A 19733-nucleotide genomic window follows, 5' to 3' on the forward strand; every position below is an offset into this window, starting at 1 on the left:
ACTTGACTACTTGCAGGCATTTTAAACATAGGCTCCTCCACTGGCTGCTGAGCGAGGGGCAGAATATTTAACAGAGTATCTGCTGTCCTTACGCTGCTCACATGAACAGCAGAGAAGTGCTCCTCCGATGAGCAGGAGTCCTGCGGATCCCCAGCCGATGAACAGCGACGCTCCGAGCTCCCTCCTCTGTGCGTCACTCATGATGGGGTTGTAGAAGTCCCTGATGACGGCATGTGCAGACCAGGACACAGGGATCAGGCACAGGACACCACCCACGATGAAGATCACCCCAGCAGCGATGGCAACCCTGCTCTTGGCCACCTCATCTTCAATGCAGTTGGTGCACTTTCCCCCAGCCACAGCAAAAAGCATTCCAATGAAGACAATCAGGATGGAGATCACCACCAAGGCCCGGGCCGCCTGCAGGTCACGGGGCAGGGCAAGGAGAGAGTCGTACACCTTGCACTGCATCTGTCCAGTGCTCTGCTTCACACAATTCATCCACAGGCCCTCCCAGAAGATCTGCGCCGTCACAATGTTGTTCCCGATGAAAGCAGATACCTTCCACATGGGCAGGGCGCAGATGATGATCTCTCCAAGAAAGCCGATGGACGCCAGGAAGATGCCGAAAATCTGGAGACCCGCAGAAGCCATGGTTGTCTCACGTTTAGAGTCAGCTACAACAGCAATGCAATACTGACTGGGTTCTGGCCTGCAGCTTTATACCCACATGGTGCCCTCTGATTGGTTGTTCCAAATTGTTCAAATTGAAAACACCTGTGGTCGTTAAGTGAGTCAGTGTCATCCACACACAAGAACTTTCGTAGAAGATAGAGTTGGATTGATGGCAAAGTTTACATATCAGAGTTTTTTTTCCGATGCAAAATTGTTTTATTCATGAATCTTAAATTATTTTAACGGTTGTTATTATTATCAAGCCATTCCCTTTTTCAGTATGTAAATGTTCTTTCACATTTTTTTTTCTCTTGATGTATTAAAATGTCAAAACATGAGGTTTTGTCTGAGCTACATTTTCACATTTGACTTATTGTAAGTGTGTTAAATGTGCAAGTTGAACCATTGGAAGCAGCAAGACATGAAAGGATGTATTTTCACTTTTTACCGACTTGTTGCAGCCTTCTCATTGTTACATCATGTTTCATGTTCTGTTTCCAGTGCAGCAATCAAGCTGAGTGATTACAGCTGTGCTAATTAGCCAGCGAGCCTCAGCTGGCCTGGTGGGGCCGCTTTGTTTTAATCTCCTTAGCTGGAAAAATCCATGTTAAAAAGGAACATAAAAGACGTATCTCTAAATATCAGTTGATATGATTTTGAATTCTTATTTTATATCTTATTTTACCAAATAAAGATAGCTCTTTAAGTTTAACAAATTAAGCTTTAGTAAACTGGTTTCTATGAGACAAAATATTAAACTTGTCCTCTATCAAAGTGGATTCCCAACCTTTTGCTCCGGTAGCCGCAATAGTGACCCCTCATCGATGCTTTTATTATCTAATAATACAGTTGTTCAATAATGTTAAAAATGAAAAACTGGACATTTTAACAAAGATTTTTATTCTATACAAGGCATAATGATCCTTCATTTGCTGATGTTCAGGGTTTAACTCCTTTATTCCAGTACGGTTTGTTCATTATCCAACTTTTGCCACATGGTGGTGCAAAAGCTCAAGGTTTTCACCTGTCATTCTCTCTCTCATCTGTCGAAGATGAATCTTCCTTTTTGTTTCTTGCACACTCAACAGTTTTATTTTCTATCAACATCTCCTGGATGGTCTGGCGTCTGACTTTTCCTCTAGAACTACATTCAAGTCAAACTAATAATTTGTCTGATCGTCCTGTAAAACTGACACTCACATCATCCTCAGTTGCGCTTTGTGTTAACACGCTAAAATGTTTAGTAAGGTGTGTATGGTAAACTTGTTGCTTGACATCAGCATGCTAGGAATGAGATTGAGACAACTTTATTTATCCCAGAGGGCAATTCAGTTTTTACAGCCTACTGAGTCACAGAAAAACAAAACAGACACAATCTCAGCAGCACTCAGAGACAAACAACAGAAACTACAACATGTCAGTGACAACAGGTCAATGATTGTGAACCAGAGCACGGCTGCAGACACGCAGGTCACACAGATCATAACAACAGTTTAAAAGTTCACGGGAACATTTGAAACCTTAATTACTGCTGTCAGCATTTAGCAGTCTGATAGCAGAAGGAATAAAAGATCATCTGAATTCAGGAGAGAGAATATGATCCAACCTACTTATAATGCTTTTGGCTTTTGCTCTGCTTGTTTATACTGGCTGTGCTTCACCATCACAGGTCTGCCATCAAAGGTTTTACTGAGCCTTTTTTTATATATACATTTGGTTTGCAAAAGACTTAATGTAGCAAAGTTTTATATATTCAAGTCATTTCCATAAAGTTATATTCTGATTTTCAAACTTTAAACATCTGACATTTACTTTGTCGGGCCTTTGACTGAACCGCACTGCTTTCAGCTTCTTTTCTCTCCTTCAGAGCTCTGTTGGGGCACCAGAGGGCCTCTTTGTGTGAGAGAACCACCCCTGAACTCAAAGGCAGCATGATGGATGTTTATATCTGAGCAATGGAACCAAAGCCCACACCAAGGAGGAGGCTACTCGGGAGCATCTGCGGGTCATATAAAACTTGCCCACAGTCGGAGGCGTTTTAGTAGGCAGCCCGGCAAAGCGCGAAGGAGCAGGAGCAAACAGAAATGGCTTCTTTAGGTCTGCAAATTCTGGGAGTTGGGCTGGCGGTGCTTGGGTGGATTGGAAACATACTGATCTGTATGTTGCCCCTTTGGAAGGTGTCTGCGTTCATTGGGAACAACATTGTGGTGGCTCAGACCATCTGGGAAGGCCTGTGGATGACCTGCGTGGTGCAGAGCACGGGCCAGATGCAGTGCAAGGTCTACGACTCCCTGCTGGCCCTGCCTACGGACCTCCAGGCGGCTCGAGCCATGGTGGTCATCGCCATCCTGTTCTCTCTGTTCGGCCTGCTGCTATCCGTGGTTGGAGGGAAATGCACCACATGCATCGGGGACAAAGTAACAAAAGCTCGAGTGGCCATCTCCGCTGGTGTTTTCTTCATCCTGAGCGGGGCTTTGTGTCTGGTGACCGTCTCTCTGCCTGCTAATACCATCATAAAGGACTTCTACAACCCAATGGTCCCTGACGCCCAGAGGAGGGAGCTGGGAGCGTGTTTGTACATGGGCTGGGGAGCATCAGGACTACTGCTGATCGGTGGGGCTCTTCTCTGCTGTCAGTGCCCGTCAGGAAGAGACCGCTATAATGGACCAAAGTACTCACCTCCTAAATCCACAACACCCGGGAAGGAATTCGTCTGAGTTGCTGCATTACATGAGAGGAAGGACATTTTTTAGTAGAACCTAACCTTACATAACCTGTTTCTTATCAAGTAGTGATTTGCATAGTGACTAACTTTTTTTTAACTAACACATTGTAGCCTTTTGTTTCTGAAACATACAAGAGACTCTTATGTATTAGACATGTTACAACTTGGAGTAAATTCAGTTTAATTCATTTCTCTTTGCGTTGTTTTATGTGATAATGTTGGAGAATATTTCGACACTACTTTCTGCACTCAGGTCCTTGGCGAGACTGCTTTGAATGATAATAGTAAGACTTCTCTTACCTTATTTGATATGAGGCCTCATGTAGTCTCGCCCAGAACGCAAGGTTGCAGCCGGCAGGACAGTCTTTCTCTTTTCTTCGTATCCTGTTCGTTGCCAACACACATTTTTGCCAGGTCAGAGCGACCCAGGGCAGATCCAATACTTGCTGTACGTCTGCATTAACATCAGTTCTTGGGTGTGTTCCTGTACATTGGCACAAATCAATCTTTACTCCCCGATATCTGACCTCAACATCTGCCCTTAAGCTTATGCTGAAGGGTCGAATTCCCCCAACGCCGTAAGCAAAGCATTCTTTGTCACAGTAATAACTTCAGTATCAGTTCAGCCTGGTTCAAACTATACTGATGATTCTTGTGAATGTTTTTTTTTGCAATATAAGCACTTCAGAAAGACTCGTGTATTTGTGATGTGAGATTTTTTTCATTGCATTTTGTTTTTTTTATTAAAACAATAAACTGTATTATTTGTCAACAGTGTCTTTTAAATATGCCTTTACCTGGCGATAGATAATGAAGCACATTTGCTGAAGCACTGTGCTTATGTATAACCCTGAAATACTTCTCTGGAGAGGTTTCAGGTGTATATTGCACTGTTACTCATGACTCATGAATTTGTTGATACCAACTAGTTACAAAAAAATAAGATTTTACACACACACAAAAAAAGATCCTTTTATCACATATGAATTAGACATTGTTACAGATTAAACTAGCTAAAAGTAGGCTCTAAGGATAGAGGGGGAGGTGTTCTTTAAACTAGTTGTGATGTAAGAAGAGAATCTTCTGTACCTGACAATATTATTATTAGTTAAATGTATCGATCTCCACCAGCTCAAACATTTGAATGATTCATACACTGATGCATCACTATTAATATTACAATATTATGTATAACACACGACACTGACTGTGATCAAGCTGCTTAATAAATACTTTCACATTTCACAGGCCAACTTTGAAAACAGTTTTAATGATACTGATCCCAATCCTGAGCTTTTACCTTCAAGTGAGTAACATTTTAATGCAGGAAGACTTTTACTTAATTTTAAGTGTTTTACGTTGTGGTTTTGCTGCTTTAACTGAACTAGATGATCTGAGTTTTTCTTCCACAACTGGCCTGATCTCATCTGATTGGCCAAACTGGAAAAGTGAAAAATTACAGGGCTGTATTGTTTTTCTTGTCAGACCGGTTTTAACTGAAAAGTCTCTGAACAAAGACAAAACCATTAAAGAGCTTTAAGATATATCAACCTGACAGGACTTGGCAGATGCGCTCTTACTGGGCAAAGTGTAAATATCCATTCTTTGGAGATATAAAAGAGTTCCTTAGCAACATGAATCCAAGCATACACAGAGAACTATTGTTGCTGGCAGTGACGTCCATTTTACTCAAGACAGAAACTGTAAATAACCTGTTGATACAAAGGCAGTCGATGACAGCATGGCAAACGTTTGTACTAGATACAGTAAATTCCCAGGAATCTTTCCCCTGAATTCCCTAATGGCGTAAAACGAGTGGTTGCTAAGCGTCAGTTTGAGTACAGTGTGTCTGCAGGTGCAGAGTGAGCATGAGAAAGGAAGACGTCAGACGCAGACGTGAGCAAAGAATCTTTATTGTCACATTTGAAACACAGCAGTCATCTTTAAATCATTATGCAGTCCATCTTCAGATCATCAAACTGCTCCGTGCAGACTCAGTCTTTATGAATAATACCTAAGAACAGGTGTTCAGAGAATCAGAAAAATATGTCCATGTGATGAACAGATGGTTGGCAGTGTATCATATGCCGAGTTTAATCTAAAAAACAAGTTAAACACTAGAAAACAAACAGGAAAATATATTTTACTGCACTGAAAAAAATCTACTTCTGAGGATATTTTTTTTTCGGACTGACCAAATGCACAGATTTCTTGCTTTTGTCAACCTTTGCAACAACATTTTAAACTGCCATAAAAAGAGATCTTTTCATGCAACATTTTGATACACATAAGTAAATGGGCTAAAAATCTTGGGACATCTTATATTGCAGTTGTAGCCCAATCACTCACACATAGTCCACGTTTGACGCTACGGTTCTTGCAGGGGCGAACTTGGCAGGTATGTAGGGTCTGCTGTCTCTTGGGGGGCAGTTGTTGCAGAGCAGGCCTCCTCCCAGCAGCAGCAGCCCAGCTGAGCCCCAGCCGATGTAAAGCGCAGCTCCGAGCTCCCTCCTCTGAGCCGCGATCACCAGGGGGTTGTAAAAGTCCCGGATCACTGCGTGAGCCGACCACGACACAGGGATCAAGATGAGCAAGGCTGCGATTATGAAAATCACACCTGCAACGATGCATGCTTTGGCTTTGGCCACTTCGTCCTCCATGCAGTTAGTGCACTTTCCTCCAACCACGGCCATGAGGACGCCGAACACCCCGACTATCACGGAGATGACCACCATGGCTCTGGCGGCCTGCAGGTCCTGAGGTAGAGCCAGCATGGAGTCGTAGACCTTACACTGCATCTGGCCTGTGCTCTGAACCACGCAGTTCATCCACAAGCCTTCCCAGATCACCTGAGCCGTGACGATGTTTGCCCCGACGAAAGCGGTGACTCTCCACATGGGCATAGCGCAGGTGATGATGGTGCCCATCCAGCCGATGAAGGCCATCAGCACACCCATGATCTGGAGGCCCTGAGAAGCCATTACGCCACTGCAGGCGGTACTCAACGTCTACACAGGAAAAAGTCCCTCTTACAGAAAAGTTCACACCTTGGAGATTATTGGATTCTGAAGCACTTTGTTAATATACACCCCTCTCACACCTCCTTGAGGAAGTGTTTGCTGTGCTCTGATGGTCCGAGGTCCACACTGTGAGAAGATTTCTGCCTCCCATTGTGGATTCAAACTTTCAGGGTGGAGTTTCTGTGCTCCCAGACAAAAGGGGGAAGCTGAGACCTGATACCCACAACCCTTGTTTTCTCTCTGTCTTTATTGTTCCAACACATACAAGGTTTGTTCCCTTAAGCAAGGCTTCCAGATTGGGAACAATGGCTACAGATCCACCTGTGTTCTCTCTCTCTCTCTCTCTCTCTCTCTCACACACACACACACACACACACACAAACAGACCCAGGCACTCAGGTCAAGCCTTGAGCAAACACAAACTCTTTTTTTTATTTTTTTTACACTTTTCTAAAGGAAAAAGTTCAAAGTTCTCTGAGCCAATCTTTCATTCATCCTTGTTCCACTTTTTATATCAGCATTACAATCAAAACGGATCACCCTACTGTAGCCATACAGTTTTTAATTAACCCCCGGTTTGGTCGTCCATTTAAGAGACTTTAATGTTACCCTTTGAAGACTGTGTCACAGTCACTTGTGCATTGTACAAATATGATAGTAAAATATCAAAGCAAAGGGATTTAAATATTTCCTGCTTTCTTAATGTTGACTTTCTTGTGTTTTAATGAAAGACTGCTCCCGAGTAACGAGTCAAAGTACCTGTGCCTGTAGGCTCACAGTTTGAACAGTTTGAACAAAGACCTGTTTTTTTTCTGCCACACCTAAACCTGATCGACGGGAAAGTCCGACAAAAGATGATTCTCGAAGGCGTTGAGGGTATGTTTTTAAAAAGGATCCTTGTTTTCGTGTACTGCGGTGTTTACTGAACACGTATGAATCCATAATCATGTGAAAAGTTGAATTAAAATCCAAAACTGTAAAAACAATAAAGCCTTACATAAGAATATGAATGTTTTATTGATTTGTTTAATCTTAAGACCAATGAATGGATCCTTGTTGTGACGCAGCTCCTGTGTGATGCATGTGAAATGAAAAAAACAAGCACAAGAGATTTGTAACAAAATATTTATTTACAGCATAGCTGGCACATCATAAAGCTCATACACATGGCTCATACAAACAACCCACATACGGCATTTCAAAACAAGAGGTTATACAATGTTTAAACGAGTAAGAAAAGAAACATCAGAATCATATTAACAACCAAAGATACACACAAGTAACAATCTTAACAAATCAAATTAGTTCTCTTCTTCGGGTGTGGTTCCTCTCCTTGATATCATTTCTTTCAAACGCTCTCATGAGGAGTAAAACAAGAATTAACATCCTGAAATTCCCCCAGTCACAACCCAGTAGCACCAGTTCATCTGTCCCAGTAAACATTGTGTGTTGGAGGCGATTGACTGATTTCTAGATCTGTTTCAGACGTAGTCTTTCCCGGACGCTGGTGCTGAGGCCTCAGACCTGGCAGCTTTGTACCTTGCAGTGTAGGAGCCATCATCTTTAGGGCAGTTGGCGCAGAGCATCCCTCCTCCGATCAGCATCAGAGCACCTGCTCCCCACCCGATGTAGAGTGCAGCACCCAGCTCTCTCTTCTGGGCACTGATCGTCAGGGGGCTGTAGAAGTCACGGATGATGGTGTGGGCCGTCCAGCAGACGGGGACGAGGACAAGGATCCCAGCAATGATGAACATAACTCCAGCTGCGATGCCCACCTTAGTCTTCGATGTGAGATCCTCCACACAGTTGGTGCATTGACCCCCGGCTACGGAGAGCAGGATAGCCAGGACACCCACCACGATGGCGACGATGGTCAGGGCCCGGGCGGCCTGGAGGTCGGAGCTGAGGGCCAGCATGGAGTCGTACACCTTACACTGCATCTGACCTGTGCTCTGGTGCACGCAGCTCATCCAGATACCTTCCCATGAGGTCTGCGAGGTGACGATGTTGCTGCCGATGAAAGCCGTGACCTTCCACATGGGAAGGGCACAAACAATGATGGCACCGATCCAGCCGATGATGCCCAGAGCCGCACCCAGCATTTGAAACCCAGCCGACACCATCGTGGATTTTTGGATTTGTTCTCCGAATGAAATTAATTTGTTCTCCAAATGAAACTTCTCTCTCTTGTCAGTTGTGACTTGAAATGTCTCTCTGTGTCTCTGTAGGTCCTCTCTTGCAGTGACGTAAGCTTGTAGTTCTTTTGTCTCCTGCTGTGATGGGGGCAAGTCCTCTGTTTGTCAGGTGAGTTTTCTGAATGGTAGTTTTCAGAGGAGCAGGTACATATGATCTCCTCCTTGAAGGAGGAGGGGCCATGATGCAAAACAGTTAAGCGTCATCAGCACTTGCTCTTCAGGTCCCCTCCCAAACACATAACCTGTTTAACCTCCCTCAAGCATTCGTTTAACGAACAATAACATGTGCAACTGCTTTGCACGAGCACCACATACATGACAAATTAGTTTAAACCCAGTATAATCATTTTATTAAAAAAATAAGTTGATGGTTTGTAGTTTGGTTTTGGTTATCTCCCCTCCCCATCTCCCCTCCCCCATCCCCAGTTTCACCTGAAATAGCAGGAGGGTGGAGTTACATCCTCAGTGCGAGGTGACTCAGTCTGTTTTGAATGACAATACCTCTGACAAAATGTCAGACTGCCCAAATATGGTCTTGTGCTCAGTGCTTTTGTTCCATTACACCTTCACAAGGTATGGATACCATGCTGCTGGAGTCACCTAGAATGTCCCCAGTCATCTGTATACTATTTATTAACTTGGTTGAAGACAACATTAGGAAAGCGTAACTGCTATTCAATTCTGTTGCAAGACTGGTCGGGGCACTAAGTGAATGTGTATCAGGCAACTAAAGCACTTCAATCAAACTTAATTTAAATGTTAGTAAAGTAACCACCTCACCTCTTGTCTGTTAAATTACTTTCGATGTTTTCAGTACTTATTTAGACCTTTCTCATAAAAGGCTGAAGACTTACATGTAACTATACGGCTCTCTGAGGTGAGGAGGCCCCCAAATAATATAAAATATATATAAAAAAAACTATTTCACAGTTTGTTCATCATGTTATTGCCTGAACAGTCAGAGCCGACAGTGGGATACATATAAAACAAAGGTTTAAATCATCTTTGTGGGTCATTTGTTATCTTTATTGTATCAGTATCAATCAGAGTAACAGGCATCAAGTAAAACATATTAACAAGATAAGAATTTATTGAAATATTGGACATAATATAGTCATTTAATAATAAAGAAATTAACAAAGCGTTCATATCTTATAGCATAAGTGTTATTAAGAGGTATCACATAAAATTCACTGTACACACATTTTGTAGGCCAACCATCAATACAATTCATTTCATCAATAAACCCAAAAGTCTTAAGTTAATCATATTATCATATTATGTGTTGCCTTAAGCTGTGGCCACTGAACTTTAAAGCTACCTGAGCTTTAATGGGGCTAAACCAATGACTGTACATAAAGTGATAGGCACTGCCATCTTGCGATGGTGACGCCTTTTGGAGCCAGAGCTGCGCAGTATCGGCTGGTGGCAGAGCCGGCCCGAGGCATAAGCAAACTAAGCGGCTGCTTATAAAAATAGAATTTTTTTTTTTTACATATTAAATAAATTAAACAAGTGACATAAATGAGTGAGCTTTACCCAAATCTTTGGGTAGCTCTCAGGATAGCCTGCACTCTGCCTGTGACAGTTGCCTCAGCAGAGAGGAGCTTTTCCAAGCTCAAATTGATCAAAACATACCTGAGATCCTCAATTGCCCAGGAAAGACTAAGTGGACTTGCTGTTATTAGCATTAATAACAAAGTTGGCCAAGCAATACCATACAATGATGTCATCAGTGACTTTGCCTCCAGAAAAGCTAGGAAGGAAAGATTTTGAGGACAGTTACACTGTATTGAGACTGTGAAAATATTATTTCTCAACTGTTTTCAACAATAATTGTCATTGTTGAACCCTTGATGTTATTATGTTTCTGATTTCTCAGATTTCTCAGTTATTTGATATGTTTTGTGACAGTTTGTCTTTAGTTAATAAAAGAGTAAAGTCAAAGTTAAAAGTTTTAAAAGCAAAAGTGGAATACTGAGGCACTTTTATTATTTAAGTATCTATTCTTTTTGGAACATTTTATTTTTGATTATATTAATGTTTGTCTGTTTTGGTTTTATTTTGTACTTGAAGATTGCTAATTTAATTCATTTTAATTTGAAAAACAAGTCATTAAACTGGTTTACTTGTTTACAACAAATGCAATCTCTGCTGTTGTATTTTGTCATTTTTCAATTCGAGTTCAGTAAACCACACTTAGTACTTCACTTTGAATATGAAAGTTTCAAATAAATTTGTGATTTTAGTACCCTCTAAGGTTAAAAGGTGACTGGTTTGGTGTAAATAACAACTATATTAATACAGGGGTCTACCAAGCCCAGGGGGCCAGAGGTCTAGAGGGGCCAGGAGCCCCAAAACATGGGGGCGGTGGGGGGGTCCTTATGCATCTGTGCCCAGGGGGACAGTAGTTCATAATCCGTCACTGTAGTAATACAATTTATAATGTAAAGTTATAGTGTGACATTTGTGTCAATAATTGTCAAGCGCAGGTGACTCCGCGGTGGTGGGAGGGGGGCCCCCAAATCAAATTCTGCTTAGGGCCCCCAAAAGGCTTGGGCCGGCCCTGGCTGGTGGAGTCGCCATAGCCACTTCCACTAATCAAAACACACACTTAACTCACCGGAAAAAAAAAGGAAAGATCCCGCACGTCGGCGTGTTTAACAGCAGAGCAGCTTCTTGTGTTGGTCTGATGTTAATTTTCACAGATATATACTTTGTTGACTTGTTGTGATTGTTTTAGTTTCCTCTCGCCGTTCCTCCTCTACTCTGCTAATCCAGAACAGATCGGCTGCAGGAGCCATATTTGTCAACAGAGCTGTCAATCATCATTTTTACAGCATCAGATAACTAATTAAAACTAAACGTCAGAAAAACGAACAGGTAAATCAGCATGATAAGAACTAACTATAATGACAGAAACCATGTTTGAGAAACATTTATTTGGCATGTATTTTGATTTTATAGTTTGACTCATGTCCCGTCTGTTAACATGGAGGAGGCGGGCTTTATGAGCTATACTGCAGCCAGTCAGCAGGGGGCGCTAGAAATGTTTTGGCTTCACTTTTAGGGAGCTGTCAGGTCGTCCATCTTTTTATACAGTCTAAGAGAATGCTAACATTACTATTTGTCCACCCACAGACACACGTATTTTTAAGGTTTCCTCATAGTTCTCTAAAGGTAAAAAAAAAAAAAACCTTTAGGGGACATTCCATGAATGTTTTCTAAAGTTAAACCTTTAGGGTATGCTCCTTTAAGGTTCTCTAAGGTTATGTTTTGAAAACTGTCCTTAAAGGCTCTCTGAAGGCTGCTTAGAGCATTAATTGATGACTGTCAAAGACTGGGAAGGAAAATATACTGAAAAGATATGAATAAAATAATGAATCCTAAATATGTGAAAATCCAAAATTTTCTTTTAAATGGCTCTGGGAGTTTAAGACCTCTGATCTATCATCACATTTGATTTGTATTTTGCTGCTTTATTAGTTTGACGTGAATCGGTTCTAAAGCTAAAAAGAACAGTTCACTGACCTTTTGTGAATTAGGAACTTTAATGTGTAAAAGTGGAAAATAAACATGTTTTAGATATCAGCAGGAACATTTACATAAACATATTGTGACTAATAATTCTTGTGTCCCTACACACCCGAAGTCTTGCTTTAAAGAGGTCTTTAGAGGGCAGCTTGTTCCTGGAAAATAATCACAGATTTATTAAATAGTTATACATTCTCACAAGTTAATTAAAGCATTTTTTTTGTTCTGATATAACATCAGTTGGTCCTTCTACAAAAACCAGATCATGATGTCATGAACAATGTCAAAGAAAAGGCAAATATAGAGAACATAAGTATGAAATGGTACACATGCCTTTGTTGAATGTGCAGTAATAAGAAATAGGGGTACATTTCTCAAAAGAACAACCATGAAGAGATCATATGAGATGAAGGCAGAGGTCGTCTTTGAGCTCTGTTATGTTCGGTCTGTGTGTGTTCTGTGAATCAGACTAAAGGCTGCTTGTAAGTGGGAACATATAAGAGTTTTGTTCTCTGAGGATCACAGGAAACGAGCTTGTACTGAAAATGTATGTCACACTGATGTGGGCAGTGTGGGAAAGGGCAGCAAAGAAGGGTCAATGTCAGTGCACGTACGATGATATACAACCATCTGACAGGTCCAGATTTTGCAGCGTCTAAGTGTTGTAACCCTGAAGACATTAAAGGAAAATGTTGAACTCTCTGAAGTTTGACTCTTCTGCCTGCTGTTCTTTTAACTGCCCAAAGGGAGGCAGCAGCTTCCACCTTCAAATGTCCTATCATTAGTCAGAGAGTCTGTGTGTGTGTGTGTGTGTGTGTGTGTGTGTGTGTGTGTGTGTGTGTGTGTGTAGGTGTGCGTGTGTGTAAGGGTGTTTTGTTTTTGTGAAGTACACACTTGTGCCATTATCTGGCCTGAATTTCCCTGAAAGAGTCAACACTGACGTAGAGGAAGTAGAGGTGAGACTGATACTGAAAACAGTATCATTTTATAAAAAATGCTGTGAGATGAGATTCATGACATTTGGTATGAACTTTACATTTAACTTAGATGCCTGTCACACATGAATACTGGTCTACTTTTGGTGCTCTCTGTACACAAAGCCAAAGAAGTACAACTGGGTGGTTGCAAGAGCGTGGCATCCCCCACTGTTCAAAGAGCTTTTAACTACAAATCTCTAAGCAGCCATTAAATCCATGCTCTACCTCCCTCTAAGGACGTATTACTGAGTAACTCAGAGTTGGCTCACAGAGCAGTATCGCCACCTAATAAAGGCTGCCCGTGGAAATCCCCGGCTTTATTTGAAACAGGCAGTTTGCAAGGAAAGGCTGCTGATTGGTTCAGAGATATTTCAAATATAAATAGTGGTAACTGGGTCATTTTGACAAAAAGTTATGAGTATTTAATTTAGATATATTTGCATTATTTAGGATTGTCTCCAGACTCCTGGGATCCTCTTCGGATAAGTAGTTTAGATCATGAGTTGATGGATATTTTATTTAAATATGTTGTGTAGCATGTTTGTGAGGTCCTCTCAGGCCAGCAGTTTCTATGACATTATATTGCCACTGTCTCATCTTGATAGACAGTTTAAGAGCTTTCTATCTTTAATATGATCACGTTTCAGTTTCTATGGGAGTTATAGACAAGTTTTAAAAGCACTTTAGTTAAGTGCGAAGTAGTGAACAACATAGTATCGTATGACCAGGTAAAATTTTGTGTCAGATTGTTTACTCAGTGTAACACTTGGACTTATGTATTGTATTTTTAGTTGAAAATCATTAATAGGAAGTTGCTGAAGTGCTTAAAATGTATGTATTAATACAATTTTTAGTAGGTAATGTTGTGCTAGCAGGTTGACTAATTAAAGTTACAATGTCACAACAACATCAAACACATATGATAACTTTTGTATCATCGTTTTGACCAAGAACAACAGCGCTAGGCTACTTCATGATTGAATTAGACACATAATGTTATGTATCAGTCAACTCCTCAGACGCAAAGTTAGCAAAGCTTTTTATTACATTAGCTTATATTACTATTTCAGTACCAAACAGACAATACTCAGTTAAACAGAACAATACTACAGATATTCTATAGATGTAGCAAAATAGAAGTAGCAAAACATAGAGTTAATATAAAAGTAAACGTGTACACCTGCCACACAGGTGCCGGTCATTATTGCTATTACAATGTCAGATGTTGCCTTTGTTACCTGAAACTTGAAACTGTTCAAAGGATGATATTAGCAGAATCTTTTCACCATCTTTTGTTGGGTTTTTTATTTTCTACGACAATATGTATGTGGGTAACAGCCATTTTCACCTCAGCAAAAAAACATTAAAGTACAGCAAACGAGATAGATAAGTGCCTGAGTCCACTAACTGCGTTCTTTGCTCTGGCAGCGCCTATTTCCTATGTTCTCAGCACTCAGCCTCCTAAGAACAAAAATGTCCTCGGCATCAGCTGCTTTTTGTCGCTGTGCTCACTGCGCTCTCAGTTGAAAATAGTTCAACTTTTGGAACACCAAAGCAATCGTCAATGTCACTTCTCCCTCCCCGACCAACCAAAATAAAGAAGGGGCGGGACTTCAGATATCAACTTTGTCAACAACAAAGGTGGAGGAGAAGCTTATCCCTTTGTTTTTTTGAGGGTAAAATTTCAAGTTGTAGAGCTGCTGCTAACTCCAGGACACGATTCCATTCTATTGTTTTTATGTTTTCTTTGTAAAATTTTCTTGAATAAAAGCAAATATTAAACATACAGACTTAACGGTCATCACCGAGGGAAGCGGAAGTGCAGCACAACTTGTGAGAAGCGCACTGAAATTGAGGTCGTGGGCGCTAACAGCACAAAGAAACGCTGTTAGTAGACACGGGCCTTAAATGATAATCGAATTATTAACATGTAGCGGAGCGTAGGTTCAACCAGGAAGACCGTTCATACTCATTCATTCATTAGCATCATTCATTCACGTCACGTTCTCTCTCTCCCGCTCTGTCCTTCCTGTCTGGTGATCAGCTGATTATGGGCGTATGCTATTTAAGTACTAAACCAACCAGATTCAGCTTGGATGTCCGTCGACCAATCATCCCGCTGCTGTCAAATTTTAAATCTGTTCTCCTCTCTTCCGCAGACAGTTTCAGCTCGATCATTGCGACCCTCCTCCGGGGTGTTCACCTCCAGTCCATCTCATCAGTGTCCAAGTCCAGCTCCTCAGCTCGTCCTGTCTTCACCATTATCACCACCACCAGTGTCTAGACTCCATCAGGGTGTATCCTATCCTGCTCTCGGCCTCTCGACATCTTCAAGTACATGAAGACATCACGATGGAGTCTAATCGCCAAAGACTTTGCACATTTCATTCTTTCCAAACTTGTAAATAAATAATTGTTCAATCTTAATGAAGTCTCTCCTGATTGAAATTGTAACGGACAACAGCTTTGTATCATACATCATACGTGTTATATTTCCCATCACTTGTTAGTGTGGCCTTTTGTCCTATTTGATCCGATTGCTGCACCCAGGAAAACATCACACATCAATGTTTAAATTACGGTCGTTTACATTTAAAACAATGAAAGATACAGTATATGGTCACATTAAAATATCTTTATATGTTTACATGTTTCGTATGTTTAATCTAGATTTTAACACCTCTACCAGCAGTAGAGTATCACATCATATCAGTATTATATTATCATATTTCCCTCTTTTATTTAGGTCATTATAATCAATGTGTTGGCATATCAGTGCACGTACGCTATCTCAGTTTTCCTTGGCAGCATGCCAAACAGATAAACCTGTACTGTATGCCCTCTGAAATACCATACACACACACACCAACATGGGTATGTGTGTTCTCCCTGCAGCTGTGAGGACGAGGAGCTCAGACTGTCACAAACACATCGACGCACACAAGGAAACAACAGGGCAATGATTGATCCCTTTGCTAACTGAAACTCATTTAGCAGCTCTTGTGAGAGATAGGAACGTTCACTGAGACTCCCCTAACAGCAGAGAATCTCTTCCTTTTTTTACGAACAAAGAGCTGATTAAACATGAAAAAGTATCTTGTTCAGCAGTATTCTACGCTCCCTGGACTCTTGAGAAAGAAAATATTTCACAACAAAGAGTAAATAATTATCCAGCATGTTTCAAGACTGAATCTCAGCGTTTATCTGCAATTCACCTTAAAGATGACAAAAGAAAGTTTGTCATGAAAACAGCACTACGTGTGGGTCAGACTGAGTACAAATATTTCTCTTTTAGTTCACATCTCAGAACTTAATCCAACCAGCCGACATTGAAAATAATCTGAAATGTAATCAGTAGGAAGTTACTTCAACACTTATTATTCAGGGCATTAACCATCCTAATCAAACTAACCTGCAGGTTGCACATCATGAGCCATGTTTTGATACTAGCTATGAAGAACACTTTACAGTGTTCAAGGGTAGTGTAAGATAGAACTGGCATTAGAGTTTCAATATGTGAAAAATACAGTTGATAGAAAAAGTAAAGCAAGAACATACTTTGGGATTTATCCACTTTGCCTCTCTTTCTGTAAACTTGAATACAATTACAACAATATATTATTTGACACAAAATACTGGTTTAGAAATGGTTTTGTTCACTTTAAAATGATCATCTTTCATTTTCCGTTGAGACACTGAGAGCTGTGTTCATGGCAACAATTAGCATGCTAATATAAGCTAACATTATCAATAAACGCTAACGATACCACAATAAGAAATAAGTAATAATAACATTCGCTATATTACATGTAAGCTATGAACTGCAGTTTCACAGACTAAATAACTAAATACAATGTCTGAATCTAACCCTGACCTCATCATTTGACACACGGCTCCTTGGCGCGCTTTTAGACGACATCATTGGACAACGTAGCTTTGTGGAACCTGAAGGCCACCGTAGATTCTGCTACGCGCTTGGAATGGGAGGGGGAGGGAGTGGGTATAAAGTTCGTTGCAGTCTGCATTCTCACCGCTAGATGTCACTAAATCTTACACACTGGCCCTCCAGCTAATATTACTCACATTAAAAGTAGCTAAGCTAGCTCACATTAAATGGAAAACATCTTTGCTGATGGTGAAGTAAGACGAGGTCAACAGGACCGCAGGAATCAGCACCTCATTGAGGTTTTCTGTCTCGTCACTGTCATTTACTTTTCCATTCATCGTCTTTAAACGTCACTGTATCCCGTACTGTGTTCCGTTTAATACTCCATGTGCCGTCGACAGTTTTGTAGAGCTCTCTGTTGTAGCCTTCGGTTTTTGCATCATTTAACCTTTATCACCTCTTCTGGCAGAGTAATAATGATTACAGTTAGTCCTCCATTAGACCTCAGTTAGACCTCGGAATGCAGTTATTAACCAATCAGAATTAAGATTTTAACACAGCCGTGTAATAAAATAAAGATATATGACTGTTGCAGAGGATCAGTGGGAAACTTGGTCAACAGGCCCATTTTAGCTAGACTAATGCCAAAAGAAAAACTACTTTGTTAAGTTCAGGAGGAGACAGCGGTTTGAGTCAGGATCAGTACTCTGGCTATGTAAGCTAAGTTAGTGCATAAGTTAGTTTACGCAAATCATGCTAGTTGAGTTGGCTACTGAACGTTAAGTTGAATTTGAATGTTGGTTTACACATAAGACAATCGCTGGTTTCCTGAGGGAAAGTGATATGAGAAAGATATTTCCCTCTAGATTTGGTTAAAACTGAAAAAGAGCGTCAGGTGGTGAAGTAACAAGACTCCAACTTTTGCTTTGCTTCTCAAAACAGTTTGCTGTTTTACAAGAAGATAACTATCTCTTTGTGAACAAAAGAAACTGCTGTTTGAGAAGCGACTTTACCATCTTATATTTTATTAAGTGTATGCAAATAATTTGAGGATAATGACACTCTTTAACGATTTGAGTTGTTGGTAGATTGTGTCTTTCCTTCCTAAACACCCAATTAATTGCCTTTATCTTATCATGGCTATTGGGTTAGTTTTTCTTTAGTGAACGTGTTTTGGTGATAATGTGAACACGTTTACAAGATAGCAGTGTCAGAGTGCGATAGTGGTGCTGCACTAAGGCAATTAGAACATCTTTAAAAGATAAACCAGAATCCTTGTCTCTTTATCTTATTTTCAAGGGTCATCCTCAACTGAGAGGAGCTGTGACTTTATGTGAGGCAGGACTGAACGTTATACCACACAAAATATAAGGTTCATTCTGCTCCAGATGATAGATCAACTTGCAGACTTAGAAGCAAAACACATTTATTTTTTTCTGCCAGACCTTTCTTACATGTTGTTTAGCAATGTAGTTTGGTTTCTGGATGTTGTTCTGCGGATACTGGCTAATCAAAAACAATCTCATGTTAAGATGTTTACAAAGGATGCGTAAACCTTGGCATAAATCATTTCTCTGTGTCAGTGCCCTCTATTGTTGCCCTATAAAAACACACATAATAAAACACAATGTTACACCGTGTGACATATTCACTACTACTTACTGCACCAAATCTGTACTAATTCGCAGCTGAAAATAGTCCTCAACAAACACCCCTTTACTTCAGTTTGAGTAATGTTTTCTTAAAACGACAGTGCCATTGGGTTTAAGAATACTCAGCCTTTTTTATCAAGGACGGGAAGGCCAAGGTTTACAAAGACCAATTGACCATTTGATGGTTTTAAACATGAAAACAAAAACAAAATGTTTACTTCCTGTTGGTAGCTGACAAGAGAACAGTAGGTTCACAGAAGCCATAGTTTCCTGTCTATAAAATATATTCATAGAGTTTGTAGTTTGTCATTAACTGACATTTTATTGCAGGATTACACATAAACTGTGTGACCCAGTGGAGGTGGTACAGCTATCTGCTATAAAAGCTCTAACATCATGTCATAGTCCAGGCTATAAAAACACAACAAAAAATGGAAACAGAAAATATATAACAGAACACAAACAGAAAAGCCTCTGAAGATTTAATATCTGCTTAAGTTCTTTTTCTCTTCCACTGTCTTCTTCAAACACAATCCCCCTCTGTGCAAACACAATCACACTGGATACATGCACACACATAGTACAATACATGTTCGTATACCCGTTACCGTCTCATGGTCACATATCAACCACATAACAAGCTGTGCCTTGGCCACTCATTACCTCCTGACAGCAATAAAGCAAACACACCCAGAGCTACCATGGGTGAAAGGTTAACCATAAAAATGCTCTTCATTCGAAAAAGTACACAAAAGAGCACCAACACACCTAGGTGGTAAATGAGGCCAATGCCCAGGAGGACTCCCCTGATTGGCTTGATGTGGCGAGTGATGTCATCACTCAGGAGGGCTGACCATTTAGTAATAAAACATTGCACAGATAAGGGTCATCGACTCCTTAACAGAAGCAGAGCTCAGGAAAGCAGCATTTGAGCCTGCACATACACGTAGACGAGACTTTGTTAAAGAAGAACGCTGTGACGGATCAAAACTTCTGGACTCAGCAGCAGGTGCAGAAGATACAGCCCGAGGAGAAGGATCGTCTGGTGGAAAGAAGGCTTGATAACGAG

At 40.8% G+C, this 19733-nt stretch overlaps 2 protein-coding genes across 2 annotated transcripts; one reads left to right on the top strand and one right to left on the bottom strand.

The window, feature by feature from the left end:
• Positions 1–21: 21 nt before the first annotated feature.
• LOC138600849 (uncharacterized) lies at positions 22–8724 on the bottom strand. Its single transcript, XM_069672378.1, has 4 exons — positions 8078–8724; positions 5750–6329; positions 2488–2546; positions 22–677 (listed from the first exon to the last, which is right to left on the bottom strand). Exons 1-4 carry the CDS (start codon positions 8541–8543, stop codon positions 22–24), a joined length of 1761 nt encoding a protein of 586 aa, XP_069528479.1. The 5' UTR covers positions 8544–8724.
• LOC138595048 (claudin-4-like) lies at positions 2760–3392 on the top strand. The gene has a single exon (XM_069666370.1). The coding sequence runs from the start codon at positions 2760–2762 to the stop codon at positions 3390–3392; it is 633 nt and encodes a 210-aa protein (XP_069522471.1).
• Positions 8725–19733: the final 11009 nt, after the last annotated feature.

The sequence above is a fragment of the Semicossyphus pulcher genome, unplaced genomic scaffold (genome assembly GCF_022749685.1).
Source record: "Semicossyphus pulcher isolate SPU_LCO1_2020_fin unplaced genomic scaffold, fSemPul1.0.p SCAF_10, whole genome shotgun sequence".
NCBI lineage: Eukaryota > Metazoa > Chordata > Actinopteri > Labriformes > Labridae > Semicossyphus > Semicossyphus pulcher.